The following is a 19,055-nucleotide window of genomic DNA, read 5'->3' on the forward strand; positions in this document are numbered from 1 at the left end:
GAATTTTTTCAATTCACCCAAGCTGTTGCTGCATGATGCTTCCAAAAGCAATATGGTACCTATTTGCGTGCCCTTCGTTTATGTTCATTCCGCTCCACTTCGTCTTATTTTTCCCAATTCGTACGCATCCTGTTTCCCCGCCATGCCTTCTTGGCTTCCGTTCGCTCCCTCCGTGCGTTCACACGTATGCAGCGTAGCTCCTTAACATCACGGTGTTAGTCATTTCGCGAGTTATGTGACCGCATATTGTGTGGGGTGCATTTCGCATCGCACGTCCTTTTAGCACTTCCTTCAATTGCTCCTTTTACCACTCCTTTTATTCCTCCCTCTTTATGACCCCTTTTTTTTATGTCTCTCAAGCGTACGTTCCACCACACCAGTGTTGCTGAGCCGCACATACGCCTACCCCTTCTTGCGTATGCCTCCTATGAGCAGCCCACGCTTTTTTCCCATTCACCCTTTATTTGAAATGTTATAAGTTTATCAATTAGCACATTTAAAATAATTAACACATTTGAATTTGTAATTAAAAATTGCGTTGCTTTATTCTTTTTTTTTTCCTTCATATTTTTTCCCTTTTTTTGTGTTCCCTTTGCAAATTTTAAAACAGAAATAAACTTCAGTAAAGAGAGAAAAAAAAAAAAACATGAGTATAATTTTTTAAAAAAGAAAAGACAGAAATGGGATGTCTTGCATCATTGCGTATTTTGTTAAGGAGGAGGGTAGGGGGATAAATGTATGATAAGTTGTTTTCCACTCTGAGAGGAAATTTTCACTGATGAGTGTTTTGCGCCGCCATGGAGTTTGCCTTGTCGTCTATTTTTCTGTTGTTGGCTAAGAAGCGAAAGATGTTACGTCTGCATTGTACGTACACCTCAGAACTTAGGACATTTTACCTGTGCAATGTGAACAGGGGCGTGGCTTATTCCTCTGGAGGGATTTCTTTTCTGAGCGAATGCTACTCTTGAAGGACGGTGTAAATGCGAGGGCGCCGTAGTGAAGGGAGTTTTTTGCGCAAGGCTACACGAATTCGTTTTGTCGATCCCCGGAATGAGCAGATGTGTGCAGGTACCTAGGTATAAATGCATAGGCATATTGTCGCAGCTTTTTCGTAGCCATATTACCGCAGTATTTTCGTAGCTATATTGTTGCAGCTTTTTCGTAGCCATGTTGTTGCAGCTTTTTCGTAGCCATGTTGTTGCAGCTTTTTCGTAGTCGTGTTGTTGCAGCATTTTCCTAGCCATATTGTCGGAGCTTTTTCCTAGCCATATTTGCACAGTCCCGTTGACACTCCTTGTTTTCAAATTAAATCGAGGCGTTGCGCTTTATTATTGTCCGTTTGTTTCGTTTCATTCCTAGCGTGCAAGGTGTCTTTGAACTCGTTAGTTGATGCAAGTGCAGTTGTGCATGCATTGTTTGCGTGCGTGAGTTGGTGAGGCCTCGATTGCGCGATTCTGCATGGCTGGGACATTTGCTTCTGTTTGGAGCGAGCTAGGGGGGGCAATCTCAGGGGGGGAATCTCAGGGGGGCAATTGAAGTGAAAAGGAGACAGAAGCGGTAGGGCAGTAGACAGTACAGAAATTACGTCGCATTTACGTCGCAGCTACCTCGGCAGCTATAGGGGAAGACCAACCGATCGCAGCATCGCGTGCATCCCGCAAGTTCCCCCCGCGAGTGAAGCGCAGATGAAGAACCAGGACAATTTACACAGGTAGCTGCAGCTTACTCTCCCCCGAAAAATGTTCAGCCAAGTGAACCCACGGGGAAACGCCCATCATCCCATCCAACCGAACATTCTCCTCATCGCAGAAAATGCAAAGACCGAGCTGAGGCCAAGTTGGAAGAGTTTAAAAAAGAAGCTTACAGTATCATTGAGTATAAAGACAAAATTATAAAAATGTTGTGTGCAATTCTGGAGGTGCAAGGGATAACTACCCTAAATATAAAGAAGTTCATATCTGGTAGGGGAAACTGATTTTTCCAAGATGAGAGAAGTGTTTATGCGGTCAGCCCCCTTGTAATGTTCCCACTGGGGGTATGGGGGAGGGTTCCCCCTGCATCGGTAGTGGTAAAGGCAGAAGGGATGGTGCCTTTACCCATTCCGCTGCTACGCATGCTATATGGTTGCTGTGCGTTTCGTGCGTAATCCACGCGATGCATCCATGTGGGTGCATTTGCAACATTTATGACAGGCCCGAATTATCCCAAGGAGAAACCCCGCTGCGAGAACGGAGAGAATGAGTAAGGAGAAATGGCAACGTGGTGAAGTTGTAAAGCTGCCAAGTTGTAAAGGTGCAGAGTTGCGAAGTTGTAAAGCTGCCAAGCTGCAAACTGTCTGATCAGAAGTGCACAAAATAAAAACACCATGGGGAAATGTCTCCCCCTAGCGATAGAAGACATTGCTGTTATGCATAAAAAAAAATTAAAAATAATAAAAAAAAAATTGTCCCGTGCGTAGGTTAAAATCTCATAAAAGGAAGACATCCCCAAGAAAGAGAAGAGTAGGCAAAGAGGAAAGCGACGCATGCGGAGAAGAAGTCTACATGGCATGCGTGATCAATTTCAAGGTTGTATGTTTCGATTCTCGTCTTATGTTTGTTTGAAAAACGAAACGTTCTTCATCCCTTCCCCCAATTCTTCTGTTGACAGTTAATAAAAATTCCTCACCCTCGGAGTGTCAAGAAGAAGAAAGAGCTGAACTTATTTTCTTCACCGAATAATGGAAATGAAGAAGGAGAATACGAGCATAAATGCTCAGATTCTTCTTTCAGTTCCGATAGAGAATCCCTAAACGAGACACACTCGGACAACCCCACGACGGAAAATGTAACTCAATCTGTACAGAAGTGACTATTTTGTCTTTTAGATTTATTACTCCCCGTGTGTGAAGTGTGGCGCACATGCTGCCATATACCCACATAACATTATGTCTTTTTTTTTTTTTTTTGACTCTCCTTCTGCACTTGTGCCCCCCTAAGATGACAATGAGGGATTTATCAGGGATTAAAAGTAGCTCTCACCCTTTTTTTAACCGTGCTTTGTTTCCTCATCTGATTTAATTATTTTATTTGTTTTTATTTTTTTTTATTTATTTTTATTTATTATTATTTTTTTTGTTTTGTTTTCTTCTCCCCTTTAGCTGATATACACGAGGACATCATACCCAGCGATAGTGAGAAGCAATCTAGTGGGAAAAACAGCACAGGGGTGAGCGACAGCATGTGACTCCAAAATTGTGTCAAATGTACAGAGTGGCAAGGAACCGTTTGAACAGTTTCGTTAACGCACTTATGTTTGCTTCGCGGAATTATCCACCACCGATTAGAGAACAACACATGAGGAACAGAACTCACTTCCTCCCCTTCTGATGCTGTCCCGTTCTACCCCTAATTACACATGCGTACTTCTCCTCTCCCCCTCGCAAACCGTAACAAGGCGCAGGAATCACTCCGAAAAAATGACACCAATTTAGAGTCCACGTGCAAATCGAATTTTCAAAAGGATACCCAGGGATCCAGGTCTAACACGACGGCAAAAATGAATGATACAATTGGAGGCGAGTGTCCACTGGTAGGTCTGCCTTACGGTGTGTATCTACCCTGAGAAGCCTTCGTATGTGAAGGCAGCGCGTACGGACATAAAGTATTTCTTCATCGCTGCATGGGATCTATATGTACACCCTTACTTCAGTGCCTAATGCCCAAAACGGAATCGCTCCACGGGAACTTGCCGCCTACCATTTACAAGCTGAATTGTGGTAATCAGAAGTTTTTCACCTCGCACGCCGTTACTGTGCCAGAATTTCACTCACTGGTGTAATCGTGTACCCATGTATTATCTTAATTAGCATAATTAGCCGAATTAGCTTAATTATTTAATTTTTTTTTTTTTTTTTCCTTTTTAAGAGCACGTTTTCCATTTGATGTGCATCTACGAAACGGTGATACGAAGGGAATGCAGAAAGGTAAGATGGGAAGAAATGCTTAAAAAAACAGAAAATACTAGTTTGAGGCATGCGTGAGGACATACACATATGCACACACAGACAAGCACACGGATATACATGTCCAAGCGTCCCGCTTAATTCTACACATGTGTCAGCGGATTTCAAAAAAACGAGGAAAAAAAAAAAAACAAAAAAAAAGTAAAAAGAAAAAAATGAAAGAATAATTTCGAATGGTTTCCAAAGCTTAAATGAACAAACGCATTAAAGAAAAAAGCTAATTAGAGAATGAAAAAATTGCATAATGGTAAAACTGCGAGTGGAAAAAATTGCGCGATTATCTCCATCACGTAATATGCATGTCTTAATAAATCAAAAGGGTGCAAAGAATGAGCAAAAAATGCAACGCATCCGATTCAACGACACGAACACTAGGCATTTTTCCAATGTCGTGAAAAAGAATGCAACACATTGTGCTTCCGTCGGCGCACGAATTCATACAAATAGGCGCCTGTGCGAGCCAGTCCCGACTCGCTATCCTGACACTATAGTGGGCACGTGTACAGATAAGTATTATATATATATGTAGAAGCACCGCCCCACACCCGTGCGCACTTATAAAACAACGGGCGGCGGCGTCAACCCATTCCTTCCCCACGCAGACGTGCTGCATCTGTCACAGCGAAATCGGAGAAGACGATAAAAACGAAATCATCAATAGGGCCAAGCGGGAAAAAAAGGAAAATGAAAAAAAAAGTAAACTCATGTTAAAGGTTATGAAGTTGCAAGCTGATAACCAGGTGCAGGCTAAGAAGTGATGGGAGCACCAAAAAGGGAAGTTAAAAAAAAAAGAGAAAATGGAAAATGGGATGAATCAAAAGTGTCATGTCGAATGAGGTTATCCCAAAGAATCCGCTAATCCCGCTAATCCTGCAAATCCCAGGACAACGCAGGGAGGTCTCACAAATGTTTTCTTATGAGAGACACCAAATCGTTACTCGTGACGAAGTGCTCCTTCCTTGCCAGCACTACCTTATTTTTCATGATGATAATTGTCGGTAGGGACTTCACGGCGAACTTTCTAGCCATAGTTTCGTTCTGATCTATGTCCACCTTCAAAATGTATATGCGCTTGCCGTAGTACTTTTCCAGTTTCTCCTGCGAGCGAGAGATTATATGTGTGTGTGAGTGGGTGGGTTTCACGTGCACGTTACATGGGTGTAGCGGGCATGTAAAGCGAATATGCTAAGTTTCCATGGCGAGAAAAACTTTAAATGTACAGCGCAAACTACATGCACTGGCGCGATCTCATTTTTTTTTCCGTTTGAGCTTAAACAAATGAGCGAGACAGTTTGTAACTTTTCTTTTTTGTTTAATACCATTTCGCTTCCCTGCATTTTACAAGCGTGGCACCTGCGTGATTGGGAGGGGGAAAAAATCAGTAGAAAGTAGGCGTCCAAAAAAAAAGGGGGGGAAGGGCAAAGGCACCAATGGATGGGCCCCGCCATACGTCCATATGCAGGGGTACTTGACATCAACAGGTGCACATAGCCATGTATACATGCCCATGGTGATGCAAGCGTGTCACAACGCTCCTGATTTTACCAATTTGCAAAGAAGTACAAAATGAAAATCGTATTCTTCATGTTAATTCCCTGCGAAAAGGTAAAGGCATCGGGGTCATTGGATCATCTGTGCGTCTGTACGGGCTCCACTGCAGTGGGTGATGCGCATGGCTGGGTGTCCTCCACAGAAGGAAAGCGTGCACGTGGGTAAAGAGGGAAATATCCCTGAAATGGATCATAGAAGCGTTCCCAGAGAAGGATGCCCTGTTCTTGCTGTGTGCTGCGCTACGGGTATATGGAACCCCTTTCTGAAGCGCCCTTCCTTACATTTATGTAGTTCCCTCCGCCCTGTTGTAATCTGGAGGTTTTGTTGTACATGCGTAGAAAGTACTTGTCGAATTTGTTCAGTGGAGTCAGGGAAGTGTCGCCCTGTACGGCGGGGATATCCTTCGTGTTCGTGACATTGTGAAAGGAGAAGAGTCCCAAGAAGAGGAAGAAGAGAAAAGTTAAACACCTCATCGTCGATTGGTAGGTAGTCCGTTTTAGCGGGGAAAAATCTTGGCGTTAAAAAAAAAAAAAAAAGGTTATAAAAAAAGAAAAGCCTTATAAAAAAAAAAAACTTATAAGAAAAAAAAAGGTTTATAAGGAAAAAAAAAGAATTAATTATAACTAAATGAGAGTAGAGTGGCTTCCTCATAGGGTCACGGGGGGGGAAACTATACTTCTACCATTTTATGCAAACCCTTTAAAATTTGATCACGCAGGTGCGACACGTACAATCGTGCTTAGCGCATTTTATAATAGTACATTTATTGATGATATACACAGTTCTTCAGGTACATGGCACAATGTGAAGGGAAGCCATCCGCGGCGCTTCCATTCTGCTCGCATCGGTTTCGTAAAATTTATAACTCAACGGTAAAGGAAAAAAAAAAAAAAAAAAAAAGCCTCTTATCAAATTAAGAAAAACAATGACGGTGTAGTAAAAATCCTCTCGTAGAACATGCGTATAATTTTGCCCCTATGTATTTTTACATAAATAACATGTATTGTACATTTTTAAGAGGCACACTTGTACTGGCAAAAGGCTGACTCTTTTACATTGAAAACGTTATATGTATACAAGCGCGGTACACTGCAACTCTGTGAATGTTTACACAGATAGTGGAAGGGGGATGGGGCGTATACTACATAATAAGTACTTAAATTACGCGGTGCCAAAATGGTGTAGTTACGTTTACCCGTAAAATGACATATACATTTTTAATGCCCTATTGCACTTGTTTGGAGGAACTATGCAAAGAAAGAAGAATGAAGAGGAACTTCTTCAATGGAGGCAACAAAAAATGAATATATTATCACACCCGCGAAAAAGGCAGAAAAAATGAACAGCGCTAATTTGTGAGGGGTGGCATTCGCCAAGCTGGGTGTGCCTTTGTACCCATGCGCGCTCATGTATTTACGCCCTTTTTGGCCGTTTGCGAAATTTACACAATTTGTGCAATTTTATACAGTTTATCCAATCCATCCACCTATGGAGTGTGTTATTTGTTTATTTATTTATTATTTATTTATTTTTTTTTTGCTATCCCCTTAGCCCCTGCATGTCAAACGTTGCTCTGCTTACACGGGAAGAGAAAGGACTTTTAAAATTTACCTTCCACCCATCTCACGGAAAACCACTTTGTGCCTATCCAGAAGATGGATTTGTGAATAGGTACACAAAGCGATCAATAAAAAAAAAAATAATGTCATAAAAGAAGAGAAAGTAAGAATCAACTATGCTTCATCGTTGAGTCCTTATACAAACAAAGCGTGAATGTGTTAATAGCTTCGTTGTTCCTTTTTTCTTTTCCGTGGTGACAACGATATTTAGCCCTTTTCGAATGTCTGCCCTTGTGTGGGAACATTTGGGGCTGATTTTTTTTCCTTGATTCATAAAAAATTGCACTTAGCAAGTATAACCTTTTCAAAAGAAGGCAAAGGAAAAATTTCGGCATTTTTTGCCCCAGTGGTGAAGTTACGAAGAACAGGGAGGATAAACCTTGTTAAAGAGCAACGAGGCCACGTGCATGTATATGTACATATATGTGGTAATATTGGTCATCCCTCCTCGCAATAGGAAGGAGCCTGCGAAATTCTCCATTTTGCGAAACCAAGCCGGGTGGAACGTTTAAACGTGGTTGTGCAGAACGACCTTTCGGGGTGTGTGTGTGTGGCGGGGGGGGGGCAAGGATGGGACTAAAAAATGCACTCATATTTATGTATATGTAAAGGCAGATACGTGTCAACGTGTTCTTAGGAGTGACGATCATATCTGACATGGCGTACTGCATGCTTAGCCAGATGGGAAGCCCATTTATTATACTCCCCCTCGCACCTTCAACCGGGGACATTTCATTAAACACCGTGTTTGTACGAATGGAACGGATCCTTGTCAAATTAGTAGCTGGTGTCGAATTTCGCACAGAAGGGAAAATGAACCCAACACCCGCTCTTTTGACAGCGTTCTTATAACTTCACGAAATTGAGCTCGAAAGAAGTTGCAAAGGGTTAAATGGGGGAGTGTTCACATAAAAAATGCACCAATTTGGAAAGGCTTCCGCCCCCCAAAAAACACGCACACATAGAAACACACAAACGAGTTAATACCTTCGGTGGGGACAAATGGGCCCCCCGTTTTGAAATTTTTTCTAATTTTTTTTTCTTTAAATATTTTAAGTTGAAACAAATTGAGGGAAAAACAATTGCACTTAAAAAAAGAAAAATGGAAGGTATTGCGTAAAGGGTGGCAATCACAGGAGGCACTCCAGCGCACATACGTAAGTGAATACATAGATGCACACACACAGAGACACACACCTGTGTGTGTAATTGGATCTACGATGGCGTGGTGTGCCACCTGGCTGACTGTCCCCCTGCGCACGTTTTATGGTCATAATTAAGGGTCCACGAAAGAACCATTTTTTTTCCCCAAAAAATGGGGTGAAATGAGAAGGTACTTCAAACGTATAGTGTTTTAATCACTACTCCATCTAACACATCATATTAATTTCCATCCCGAGGGGGGAGATACCCCGGTCTAGTGTAAGATCCCCATTCGGATTACCCTAAAGCGGGGAGTTTTCTCCTTCTCAAAAATTTTTCTGTTTCCTTTTATTTATTTTCCTTTTCGCGTGTTTCCCAACGACACCCGTCTATCTCACTTGGACATGGTCTCCAAATTCTTAACCTTCAGCATGTGGTACTTCATGCGCCTCTGGGACTGCATATTTTTAATGTAGCTGATTTTCCTGTTCATGCTTTCCATGGCGCGTGTGTCGAGGGAAAAGAAGATCCTAATTTGCAGCTGCAGACATTTAAGAAAATCCAGAAAGTCTAGGTAAGAATTGAGATAATCAAGGGGGCCATTTTTTAGGGACAATTCAATAAAGGGGTAGTAATTCCTATTACTGTTTTTTCTCCTCTGGTACAAATTATACAATGCCCCACCCATTAAACCAAATAAATGTGCTAACCACGCAATGTTGAAATGGTTTCTTCTATAAAAAAGAAATACAAAATTGGTTAGAATGGACAGATGGCATAGCTGTAGGGAAGTCATCTTTAAGTATGGAAGAGGGAACAAGGAGACGAACACCTCGTTTGGTTTAACTGTGGACAGAATGTACACAAGACCCATAACAGCTCCAGATGCTCCTAGCAGTTGATTGGCTCTATGTAAAAAAATATACGGGACAGTCGAAACGATGGAAGATAAGACACATATTTTCATGATATCCCTATCTGTCATTTTTTTTTCCAAAACGCTGGATTTATAATTAAAAAAAAAATAATAATTTGTTTTGTTCTCTTTAATTTCTGGACTCAACAGGGTGTTACTTATGGTATGAAATGCCCACATGTTAAATAAAAAATGGGGAAGAGTGATGTGGCTAATGGTGGCTGTAAAAATCGTGTGGTAATATTTTCTTCTAATATTTTCATATGAGCAGATAAAGTTCCTGCACATGAAGTGGAAAAGTTTTTTATTTCCTGCGATTTCGCTTAGACGCCAACATAAGAAAACAACCCCGTTCGCGAACAGAAATAAGTTGCACCAGTTGAAAAGATCATTCCGATGGAAGTTACTGATTATTAGACTTTTCATGTTTTTTTCCTCTCCCCCAATGCTGTTTCTCTGGGGGGGTGTGCCATTGTTAGGGTGGTTTCGCCCACTGCCACTCCGATCGTGGCTAGAAATTTGGTTTCTCTGGTTTGCGCCATAGAATGATTGGCCATATTGGTCAGGTTTTCCCGTTTGATTACTTTCCTCCTTCCGATTGCTTCGCTTAACGCGATTTATCTTTATTTCATATGGGTCTTCCTCACATACGCTGCATATTCTTACGTCACCTCTGCCGCTGGAAAGATGATCCTTTTTATGGAAACCTTCTTGAGGTTCCATTTTGTGGCCGTCATTTTGTCTCCTACGTTCACCGTCCTGTTGCTTTAAATGTTCACCACCCTTTCCATGTACACTGGAAAATATGTTCATCCTTTGGAGATACTCCATCATGGTTGTGCCAACCCCCCCCTGGCCACCGGCGTGTTCGTCTTTGCATTTTGGATCATTCCCCCCCTCTTCGCCGCCATGGTTGGAGGCACGGTTGGCGGTTTTGCTGGTGTTGCCACTCAGCACATACACGTGGTAAACATAGTCACACGCAAAAAAGTACACAGAGCTGAAAATGATGAGTTGCAGCTTTTCCTTCAATTGTAAAAACTTCCCCCTTCTTATTCTATCTTTTCTCTTGACGGCATTTGTCTGTACCCTCCTACTTTTGGCGAATCCATAAAACTGTCTGTTCCCCTTTACATGAAAAATGTTCTTCTTCTTGTAGTAGTAGTACCTTGCTCTGAAGTATCTCCCAGCATTGAACATTTTTTTAAGTAGAGCATTTTTAAAAAAAGATCTGAGTGTTCAGGGGAAAACGGGAGAAAAATGCATCTTGAGAGACACTAAGGTGAAGGAGTGGAAATTTGTGACACTCCTCCGAGAAAATAAAAATAAAATAAAAGGTAGCGCGCAAAGGGATGCATAAATAGAAAAATGCGATAACCTTGCAGCATCTTGACGGTGGAGCGTACCTCAAACTAGGATCCTCTTCCCCAAAGTTTGAAACAAACTGTGGTATGATAATCACGCTTGTTGAAGGACCATATGGCTAAGTAGCAATCTTAGCCTTTTTGAAAAAATGCCTGTGCACGCGCAAGAAGAACAACACGTTAGCCAACCTTACAATGTATGTGAGAAAGTGACACAGAAAAAACTGCATGCGCGGAAAGCTTAGGATGACGTGGAATAACATAACGATAAGCAGGCTCAAGTAGAACATCCCAAATGTACGCTTAGAAATGTGTCGTGGAGGGATACCGGGACAGAGGGGGGGGGAAACCTCCCTCTATATGTACAATTTTTTCAGCAGATAAAAACGCCCTTTTTTTTACAGCAAAAGCATGAATAAACGTGAATTGTGTGTCCTTCTTATATTGCCCACTTACGTCGGAACGTTTTAACAGTTAGGACCTCTACAAAGTGAGAACCTGTGAGGAAGTTAGGTCCTCTAAGCAGATACGAATCAGAAGAAGGAGGCAGGGAACAAAATTGCTAGCTTTGTTAATGCCTTTTAAGTTACTACCCCTCCAAATATGTCACTGCTTCTAATTTCATCTCATGGCTTTTTTATAAGTTGGGAAAGTTTACACATGCACAATTTTCACAGTAGCATCTCATGCCGTTAAGCTGATACACCCGAGTGTCATAATTCTTCCCTCCCTTTCTTAAGAGCAAAAGGAAAAAGGAGAAACAGTCACTGTGCACACTTCTCGTCCTTTTAGTTAAAAGGTAAGAGCAGATGAGGAGAAGAAATTTGTTTTCCTCTTTTATCTATGCGTGTGAATATTACAAAATTAGTTCCCCATGGGATGATACATTTTTCCGAACTCTCCATGAGCATCATGCAATTTTTGGTTAAAAATACTTCCGCGTTGGAAGCAGTCATAGTTCTCATCCATATGTAAAGTAAATCATTTCTGCTCAAATATTTGTCCGCTAATTTTTAAACATTTTGGAAAAATAGCGATCTGCGCTTTTATTTTTAGTTGTGTTCTCCGAAACCCCAAACCAAGACATGCATATATGCGCCCATTGAAAAATTAGGTTTTTACATGTGAAAAAAAAAAAAAGAAAACAAAAGTACGTTGTAAAAACGTTTGCATAAAATATATTTACTAACAAAGAACGCTTTCCAAATGTGAGAGGTTAGTCCTTTTTCGTGCTATTCGAATGTTCCTGCCATTTTTACGAACTCATCAAAGTGGTAAGAAGTTTAATTCTGTTTTTTTAAATTATTTTTCTGCAATGGAGTGGGGGGGGTGAGAAGAAAAAGATGAAGTAAAAGAAATCCATTTCGCAAAAAACACACAACAGGTAGCAATGTCGCATAGGAACATGTAGACAAATGCAGGTTCTTCCGCGAAACGTAGGAAGTAGTAAATTCTCTCTTCATAAAAATGTATTACAAATCTGCGGATGTTGCAATGGACTTTATCTAGGGGGTAGTAAAAAAGCAGAAAACCTGCAGACACCTTTGCGGATACTTTAAAAATGCTTTTGAACTAGCCAAAATTGGGAAAAAAAAAAAAAAAAAAATGTTCTGGTGAATTTTGCTAAACAGCTGTTCACGTGTGGCTACGTAAAAATGGAAAGGACATGTTTAAAAGATTGGCATAGCTGTGGGGGATGGGGGTGAAAAAAATGCTAATACGCTGGAGATATATGCAGAGCACAGGGAACTCATAATTCTCCTTTCCTCATTACGTAGTAGAAGGTATATTTCCCGAAAAAGAAATTCCTCAGGAAGCCATATTTCACATTCGGGTGAAATTCCTTGGGGAGCTCAAAGGGAACTTTCCTTATTTCACACATTTCATAGGGCAAACTGACTTTGTTATTCATTATGTAGTTTTGTTTTTAAGAAAGTAGATACGAAAGGGGGATGGGGTTTCAAATAGGTTGCGCAGTAATTATTTCCTCTCTTTATGTGGGAAAAAAATAAAGTTTTCATAAGTGTGTTAAAAAATCTCACTTTTCGCAAAAATGGCATATATTTCTTTGTTTACAGTTTTTTTCGCAAAGTGGATAAAAATATACACAATTATTGTAGGACTCTTTCAGGCGAATTTGTGAACTTTGCGAATGTCCCCTTTTGCGGTGAATTTATTCATTCATAGGAGGGGAGCGAAATTGGTGGTGGAAATTATATACTTGGAACAGCATTAAATGTGGTATCATCAGGTTTGTAAATTTTTTCATAAAAAAAAGAAAGAAAACATAAGTTTAAAATATGATAACTTAATAAAACGGAAAAAAAAGGAAGCAAAAACAATTGAAAATTAAGCAAAATGCGGAAAAATAGGCAAAACGAAAACGAAAAATTTCTCACTTGAAGTGGGGTGCCTACGAATAAGTGCATAAACTGTTTTATTCGAAAATGTTGCGATTTAAAAGGTTTCGCAAATATGAATGGCACCATTTGGGGAAGGGCCAAAAGAAGCAAAGAAGGATGAGAAAAAATCAAAAGTGATGAGAAAAAATGAAATGATGAAAAAGTGATGAGAAAAAATGAAGTGATGAAAAAGTGATGAGAAAAAATGAAGTGATGAAAAAGTGATGAGAAAAAATGAAGTGATGAAAAAGCGATGAGAAAAAACGAAGTGATGAAAAAATGATGAAGAAAAGGGCACACACCTTGTCACCCAAATAACCATACGATAAACATGACATACAAAGAATTTAACCATATGGGGCTATTCAAAAGGCGCGCGCCCACAAGTGACGGCGTAAAGGCGCGTGTGCACATAAGTGTACATATATATATGTATACATGTGCTTTTCGCCGCCCGTTTATGCGTACATACACATGTGCGTAAAACTAAAAATAACACGTAAGCCATATACATCCATGGTCATGTTTCCCTTTTTTCCCATTTTTGCTGGACAGGCACGGGGAAGGGGCTGCCGGTGGGGGGGGGGCCACGGTGCCCAGCCTACGTGTGTACCAATGTTGCGCAGATGAGTTTACTCGTGTAGCGATCAATCAGTTATCCAAGGAATTAATTTACTTATATTTGTCTGCTCCTGGGTTAGCCCCTTTGCACTGCTCATAGATAGTGAACCGCGTTCTTGAATCGGTATGGGATGCCCTAGCGTGTTTAATGACTGTATCGCTTCGCAACGATTTCATTTCACCGCTGTTCCAGTACACCACTCTGTGTCACAGCGCATTTTCGACCTTCCGGAACCCCTTAAAGACTTCGCTATTCGTGGGGGTGTCCAGCTCGCTGATATCCTTTATGTTGTTGTTCCATTTTATGGAGGCCTTGTTATTATGATTCATTCCCTTGTTGGGAATGGTGACAGCTGACGACTTGGGTTGCTCAACCAACTTTGCATTTACCTTTTTCGGTTTCTTCTTGGTTTTTTCATATGCGTCAACGTTCTCCTCCTCGGTGATTGTCACGTCGGAAAAGTCTTGGTGGAAACGAATTTTCCTTTTTTTCTTAATTACGATTCGCTTCCCCTCGTTCGTTTTAATCTCCTTCGTGTACATGACGTTGTCCATTTTTTCTAAGACTGCAGGGTGGGGAGTGGAGAATGGTGAAACGGTCACGCGGTGAGGCGAAACAGCGTAGCACGCGCAAGGAAAAAGAAGAAGAAAAAAAAAAGATAACCCCTTAACTGCGCGCATATCAGTTCACGAATGCTGGGACACTTACTCTGCTTCCTTCTGTGATCGCCCTCTAAGTCTGCGTGGCACTCCCCCTTGTTAAAGGCACCTTCATTATAAGCCCCACCAACCGTTTGATGATTCGTCTTGGACGACTTCCTATTTTCAAGTTCGGTAAACGGTTCATACATGGTGTTTTTAATTTTCTTCTTCCAGTTGGTGTTACTGCTTGAGCTGCTATCTGACTCGAAGTCACTCAATTTCACATGTCCTAAGCCTCTGTTAAATAGCATTTTTTTTCTTCGTAGTAATTGCCGCTCTCTTTCTAATTCCAGTTTCTCCCTGTTTGTCAGTTCGTTCTTAAATTCCTTCCCCTGGTAAGTGAACTTCTTTAAAAATATGTCTTCCTCCAGTTGTTCCATTTCTTGTTTGTGCTTAAGTTTGACAATTTCGTTGTCGCTGTTACACTCTTCGTTGTTTATGAATTCGTTAAGTCTGAGAGGGGGGAGAAGGGGGCGTGATAAGGTGGGCAGTGAGCGATAAAATGGGCAGTGACTGATACTAATTGGGGGATCCGACGCGTGGGGCCTGTCGAGGATGCCTATGGAATGAATCCAGGGTATATCACCCTCCTGCGCTGCAATTTTACGCCGTCTAAACCACCATAGGGATGTTTAACTTGTCTATGGAGGAAAAAACCTACCCCTCGCTGTTGTCGTCTTCGTCTTCTTCCTCGTCGGAGTCCTCCTCCTGGTTCTTCCTCCTTCCTTCTGGGTTGTCAATATTTTCGTCTTCACTCTCTTCTGCTTCTAATTCGAAGATCTGCTGCATCTTGTCCTTCCGTAGCCTTTGGAGAAAAAAAAAGAGGCAAATACAATTTAAGTGCCCCATGGTGCATTTGCCGCAGCGTATAGCCGCTTGTACGTAGTGCAGTGTTCGCATTTATCCAAAATGTGCGAGCTGTGGGAGCACAAACAGGATTTGCAAATTGTCTTCACACGTGAATTGCAAAACTGTCGATTCGCCCTCCTACGTACCTTTTCTTTTCCTTTGCCAATCGTTCCTTTAAAGCCGCATACACGTGGTTGTTCGTTTTGTCTGCTTCTTCCATCTCGGCCTCATCTTCGTTTGTGTTTTCACTTCCCTTTACGTCATTGTAGCCATCATCATTGTTGCCATCGTCATCGTGGGAATCGTCATCCTGGTCATCGTCATCGCCACCATCATCAGCGTCGTAACTGATGTGGTTTTCCCCAGGAACCTCCTTATTTTTTCGTTTTTTTTTTATTGGCACACTTCCTTCCGACTGCTCACTATGATCGTTTTGAGCCCCATGATCGTCCTGAACCCAGTCGGGACTGTTACTGACAGTGGAGCCGATCTCTTGGTTGACGTCCTCCCCCTGCTGCTGAGTGAACCCACATGCTTCACGATCTCTTCCATTTCTTTGCTTCGCGTGGGACCCCTTATTCGTGTCTTTGTTCGCCTGGCTGTCATATATCTCATTCATCGCTTCGTCGTCTAGTATTCTCTTTTTTTTTTTTTTTACTTTAAAGTATTGTATATCTTCCTTTTCACTGTCTCGAGGGGGTTCTTCACTGGGTTGCTCCTCCTTTTCGTTTTCGCCCACGCCTTTGCTTAACTCGCCTGGGGTGGGCTTATCCTTGTCTATTCTTTCGTTCTCCCCTTTTTTAACCACGTCCAAATTTTTGCGGACTTTTTCTCTACTCAGAAAGGACGTCAGTTTTAGTTGTTTAGAGTCTTCATTCGAACAGAACTTTTTAATTTTTTTCGTCAGAAAATGGTTTTTCCCTTTGCTGTCAGTTATTTTTATTCCATTGGGCTGGGCGGGAGTTTCTTCGCCCGGTTCGTTGGGCGTTCGCGGGGGCGGTTCCTCAGGCTGGGGAGCGTCACATTTGGAGTTCCCCTCCGCTTCTGCCTCTGCCACTTCTGCGTTTGAAGATCCCGCATTCACTTCTTCTAACTTCACTGCCCCTAATTTCACCTCCTCTAACTTCGCCGCCTCTAACTTCACCGCCTCCGTCTTGACCGCCTCTACCATCACCGGTCCTGCCTTTTGCGACTCCCCCCTGGTGACGGAGAACTGGTTGCTCTCGAAGCTGACGAAGTCGTCGTCATCGTCACGCAACAAATTGGCCATGTTGAAAATGCCAAAATTGTTCAATTTGTTCTGCTCCTTCCAGAGATCCTCATACGGTTCTAACAGCCAAGGATGCGTATTCAAAGAAAAACTGACGGGGAGATTTTCACTATTTTTAATAATCTTAACAAGCCCATAATTCTCAGCATAGATTCTTCTTTTATTGTATTCTAACTTTTTGGTGATGCTTGGAAATTGAAGGAAGTAATTTATCAAGATGTTTTTCTCGTCTATATTTGCTGGTGGTTTGATGTAGACAAGCTGATTATTGTTTGACTTATAGAATTCATGCATATTAGGGTTGGAATATTTTGGGCCTTCGCCAAAATACTGGGCAGCTGATTCGAGTAGAGAATAAACGTTGTAGATTTTTTTTTCATCTTTTTCTTTTTTTTTTTTTTTCATTTCTTCTAATGCTTTTTTTTTTTTTTTGTTCTTCTTCCAGAATCTTTTTCTGAAGCATTTCGTTATCATCGATATGTTTATCGTTTTTTTTTTTTTCATCATTTCGGTCTTCCTCTGATTCCTTCTCATTTACTTCATTTTTTTTTGTACTCATTTGTGCAACCACTTCAGTTTTGCGCATGCTCGTGTCGCTACTTTTATTTGCTACATCCATCTTTTGGGATTTTTTTAATAATTTTAATTTTTCCCAAGGATTTCCACCTTTTTCTCTTTTTTTTTCATTTTGTTTTTTATTGATATGAGAAAACATGGGGTGTAAATTGAAGCCTCTAATGTCTGGGCAGAGATCGTTTGGGATAGCGTACACATTTGGAGCCTGCTCTTGAATGTAATTCATTGAGATGCATAAATTAAGGTAAAAGAACAGTTCCCTCCTTTTTATCGGATCTAGGATGTTCAATTCTTTAATTTTGTCGTTGTTTTCGGAGATGGACGATAGGTCAAATATGTTTTTCCTCATGTAGGAGATGTACTCCTTGACTAGTTTCACTTGCTGTGTGCAGAGCGCAGCGAGGTGGTCTACTATTATTTGGTCCTTCTTCTTGGTGAATATATGCTCCAGGAGGGGGTTCACCGTGGTCTCTGCATTTTCGGGGGCGCTAGTTGCATTTTCCGGAGCGCTGATCATAATTTCGGAAACGCTCATCACATTTTCGGGAACGCTCATCACATTTTCGGGAATGCTCATCACAAATTCGGGAGCGCTCATGACATTTTCGGGAACGCTCATAACATTTTCGGGAACGCTCATGACATTTTCGGGAACGCTCATCACAATTTCTGATGCGCCTAGAGCATTCGTTTCTTTCCCCCCAAGGCCCATCTTACCCAACGTGGTGAAGCAGCTAATTATGCTTCGGCGCCTGTTCTTTGTCAATCTGTCAAACCAGAAAATCTCCAGGTTCTTCAAATCCTCCCTGCTGGTACGATCAATAATGATGTTCTGTTGGTTGAGGAACACCTCCCTTTTGTACTGGGGAATAATTACCTTCAAACTTTCGAATATGAATTCTTCAATGTCGTATTCCTTCTTATGGAAGGACATACAAATTAGCTTTAATTTGTGTTTGTCTTCATCTGGGTTAATGTCCTCCATCAGCCTGGAGTTTTTCATTTTCTTTTTTTTTTCTCTGATCTGTACCGCGTTATCTCCGTCTTTATCTACCTTTGATTCGTCCCCCTTTGGTTCGCTCTTCTTTTGGGTACCCCCTCTTGCCTTTTTCTTTCTTCTCGACTTGTTGGTCTTTTCCTGCTCGCTGTCTCCTTGGGAGAGCTCGTCTTCCTCGTCTGGTTCACTGCCCAAGTGGTCATCGGAGTGGAATCCCCCGTAGTCGTCGTCCTCCTCCTCTTCTTTACTTCCGGCCTGATGATCCCCATCGCAGTAGCTCGCATCGGAGTTCGCACCTGCATTAGCCTCAGTGCTCCCGTTAGTGTTCCCATTAGAGTCCCCGTTAGAGTTGGTGCCATGCTTCTTTTCCCCTTTGGCCTTTCTCTTGTCCTTTTTTCTCTTCATCTCCTTCTGGCTTATTTTTCCAGCCTGACCTATTTCCCCCCCCGGGGGAGTTTCGTGTGCATTATCAGGCGGGGACTCTCCATCGTGGTTGTTCTCCTTCTTCTCCAGCTGCTGCTCCTCCTCTTCATCGTGGGCCTCCCCCCCCCTTTTGTGTGCGCCACTCTTTAAGATAAAATCCTTTTTACTAATTTTATGAGCCTGCTTCTGTTTATCTGCCTGCTGTGTATCCTCCTGACTGTCACTTTCATCAGTGTATTTTTTCAACTTTCGCAATTTTTTTTTTTTTTTTTTTAGCCCATTTTCATCTTTATTGCCGCTGGGGTGCTCCTCCTGTTCTTCATCCTGCAGCGGGACATCGTCCCCATTTGCTCCGTCCACGTTTGGCACGGTACCTGCCTCATCGCCTTCCTCGTTGCTTGTCTTTTCTGATGTCCCTTCGGGTACTGTGTGGTCCTTTGAGTCACCCTCCGCAGTTACGTGGGCAGCTACATGGGATGCTACATCGGATGCTGCCTCGGCTGTAACACCGCTATCATCGCACTGAACCTGCTTCTTCACACTTTCATGTTCTTCCTTTTCCGCCCCCCGTTGTTCATGTCCCCCATATGACTGCTCCCCATCTCCATCCGCTTCGTCA

General features: G+C 41.9%; 6 protein-coding genes across 6 annotated transcripts; 1 reads left to right on the plus strand and 5 right to left on the minus strand.

Annotated features, from left to right (window-relative positions):
• Positions 1 to 1,685: 1,685 nt before the first annotated feature.
• Positions 1,686 to 4,761, plus strand: C922_01936 (hypothetical protein; the record flags this gene model as incomplete). The annotated part of the gene is made up of 11 exons (XM_008817535.1): positions 1,686 to 1,711; positions 1,810 to 1,961; positions 2,193 to 2,241; positions 2,459 to 2,501; positions 2,650 to 2,826; positions 2,979 to 3,009; positions 3,140 to 3,207; positions 3,436 to 3,570; positions 3,691 to 3,757; positions 3,906 to 3,964; positions 4,606 to 4,761. 11 exons carry the CDS (start codon positions 1,686 to 1,688, stop codon positions 4,759 to 4,761), a joined length of 963 nt encoding a protein of 320 aa, XP_008815757.1.
• A 142-nt stretch (positions 4,762 to 4,903) lies between these two features.
• C922_01937 (hypothetical protein) lies at positions 4,904 to 6,027 on the minus strand (the record flags this gene model as incomplete). Its single annotated transcript, XM_008817536.1, has 4 exons — positions 4,904 to 5,101; positions 5,323 to 5,356; positions 5,549 to 5,598; positions 5,836 to 6,027. 4 exons carry the CDS (start codon positions 6,025 to 6,027, stop codon positions 4,904 to 4,906), a joined length of 474 nt encoding a protein of 157 aa, XP_008815758.1.
• A 2,683-nt stretch (positions 6,028 to 8,710) lies between these two features.
• C922_01938 (hypothetical protein) lies at positions 8,711 to 10,432 on the minus strand (the record flags this gene model as incomplete). The annotated part of the gene is made up of 1 exon (XM_008817537.1): positions 8,711 to 10,432. The coding sequence occupies one exon, from the start codon at positions 10,430 to 10,432 to the stop codon at positions 8,711 to 8,713; it is 1,722 nt and encodes a 573-aa protein (XP_008815759.1).
• Positions 10,433 to 11,879: 1,447 nt separating this feature from the next.
• On the minus strand, positions 11,880 to 12,508 carry C922_01939 (hypothetical protein; the record flags this gene model as incomplete). Its single annotated transcript, XM_008817538.1, has 3 exons — positions 11,880 to 11,906; positions 12,073 to 12,168; positions 12,371 to 12,508. 3 exons carry the CDS (start codon positions 12,506 to 12,508, stop codon positions 11,880 to 11,882), a joined length of 261 nt encoding a protein of 86 aa, XP_008815760.1.
• A 1,318-nt stretch (positions 12,509 to 13,826) lies between these two features.
• Positions 13,827 to 16,734, minus strand: C922_01940 (hypothetical protein; the record flags this gene model as incomplete). The annotated part of the gene is made up of 4 exons (XM_008817539.1): positions 13,827 to 14,185; positions 14,329 to 14,774; positions 14,983 to 15,126; positions 15,317 to 16,734. The coding sequence occupies 4 exons, from the start codon at positions 16,732 to 16,734 to the stop codon at positions 13,827 to 13,829; spliced, it is 2,367 nt and encodes a 788-aa protein (XP_008815761.1).
• Positions 16,735 to 16,816: 82 nt separating this feature from the next.
• C922_01941 (hypothetical protein) lies at positions 16,817 to 19,044 on the minus strand (the record flags this gene model as incomplete). The annotated part of the gene is made up of 2 exons (XM_008817540.1): positions 16,817 to 18,883; positions 18,979 to 19,044. The coding sequence occupies 2 exons, from the start codon at positions 19,042 to 19,044 to the stop codon at positions 16,817 to 16,819; spliced, it is 2,133 nt and encodes a 710-aa protein (XP_008815762.1).
• Positions 19,045 to 19,055: the final 11 nt, after the last annotated feature.

Source organism: Plasmodium inui (genome assembly GCF_000524495.1).
Source record: "Plasmodium inui San Antonio 1 unplaced genomic scaffold supercont1.6, whole genome shotgun sequence".
Lineage (NCBI taxonomy): Eukaryota > Apicomplexa > Aconoidasida > Haemosporida > Plasmodiidae > Plasmodium > Plasmodium inui.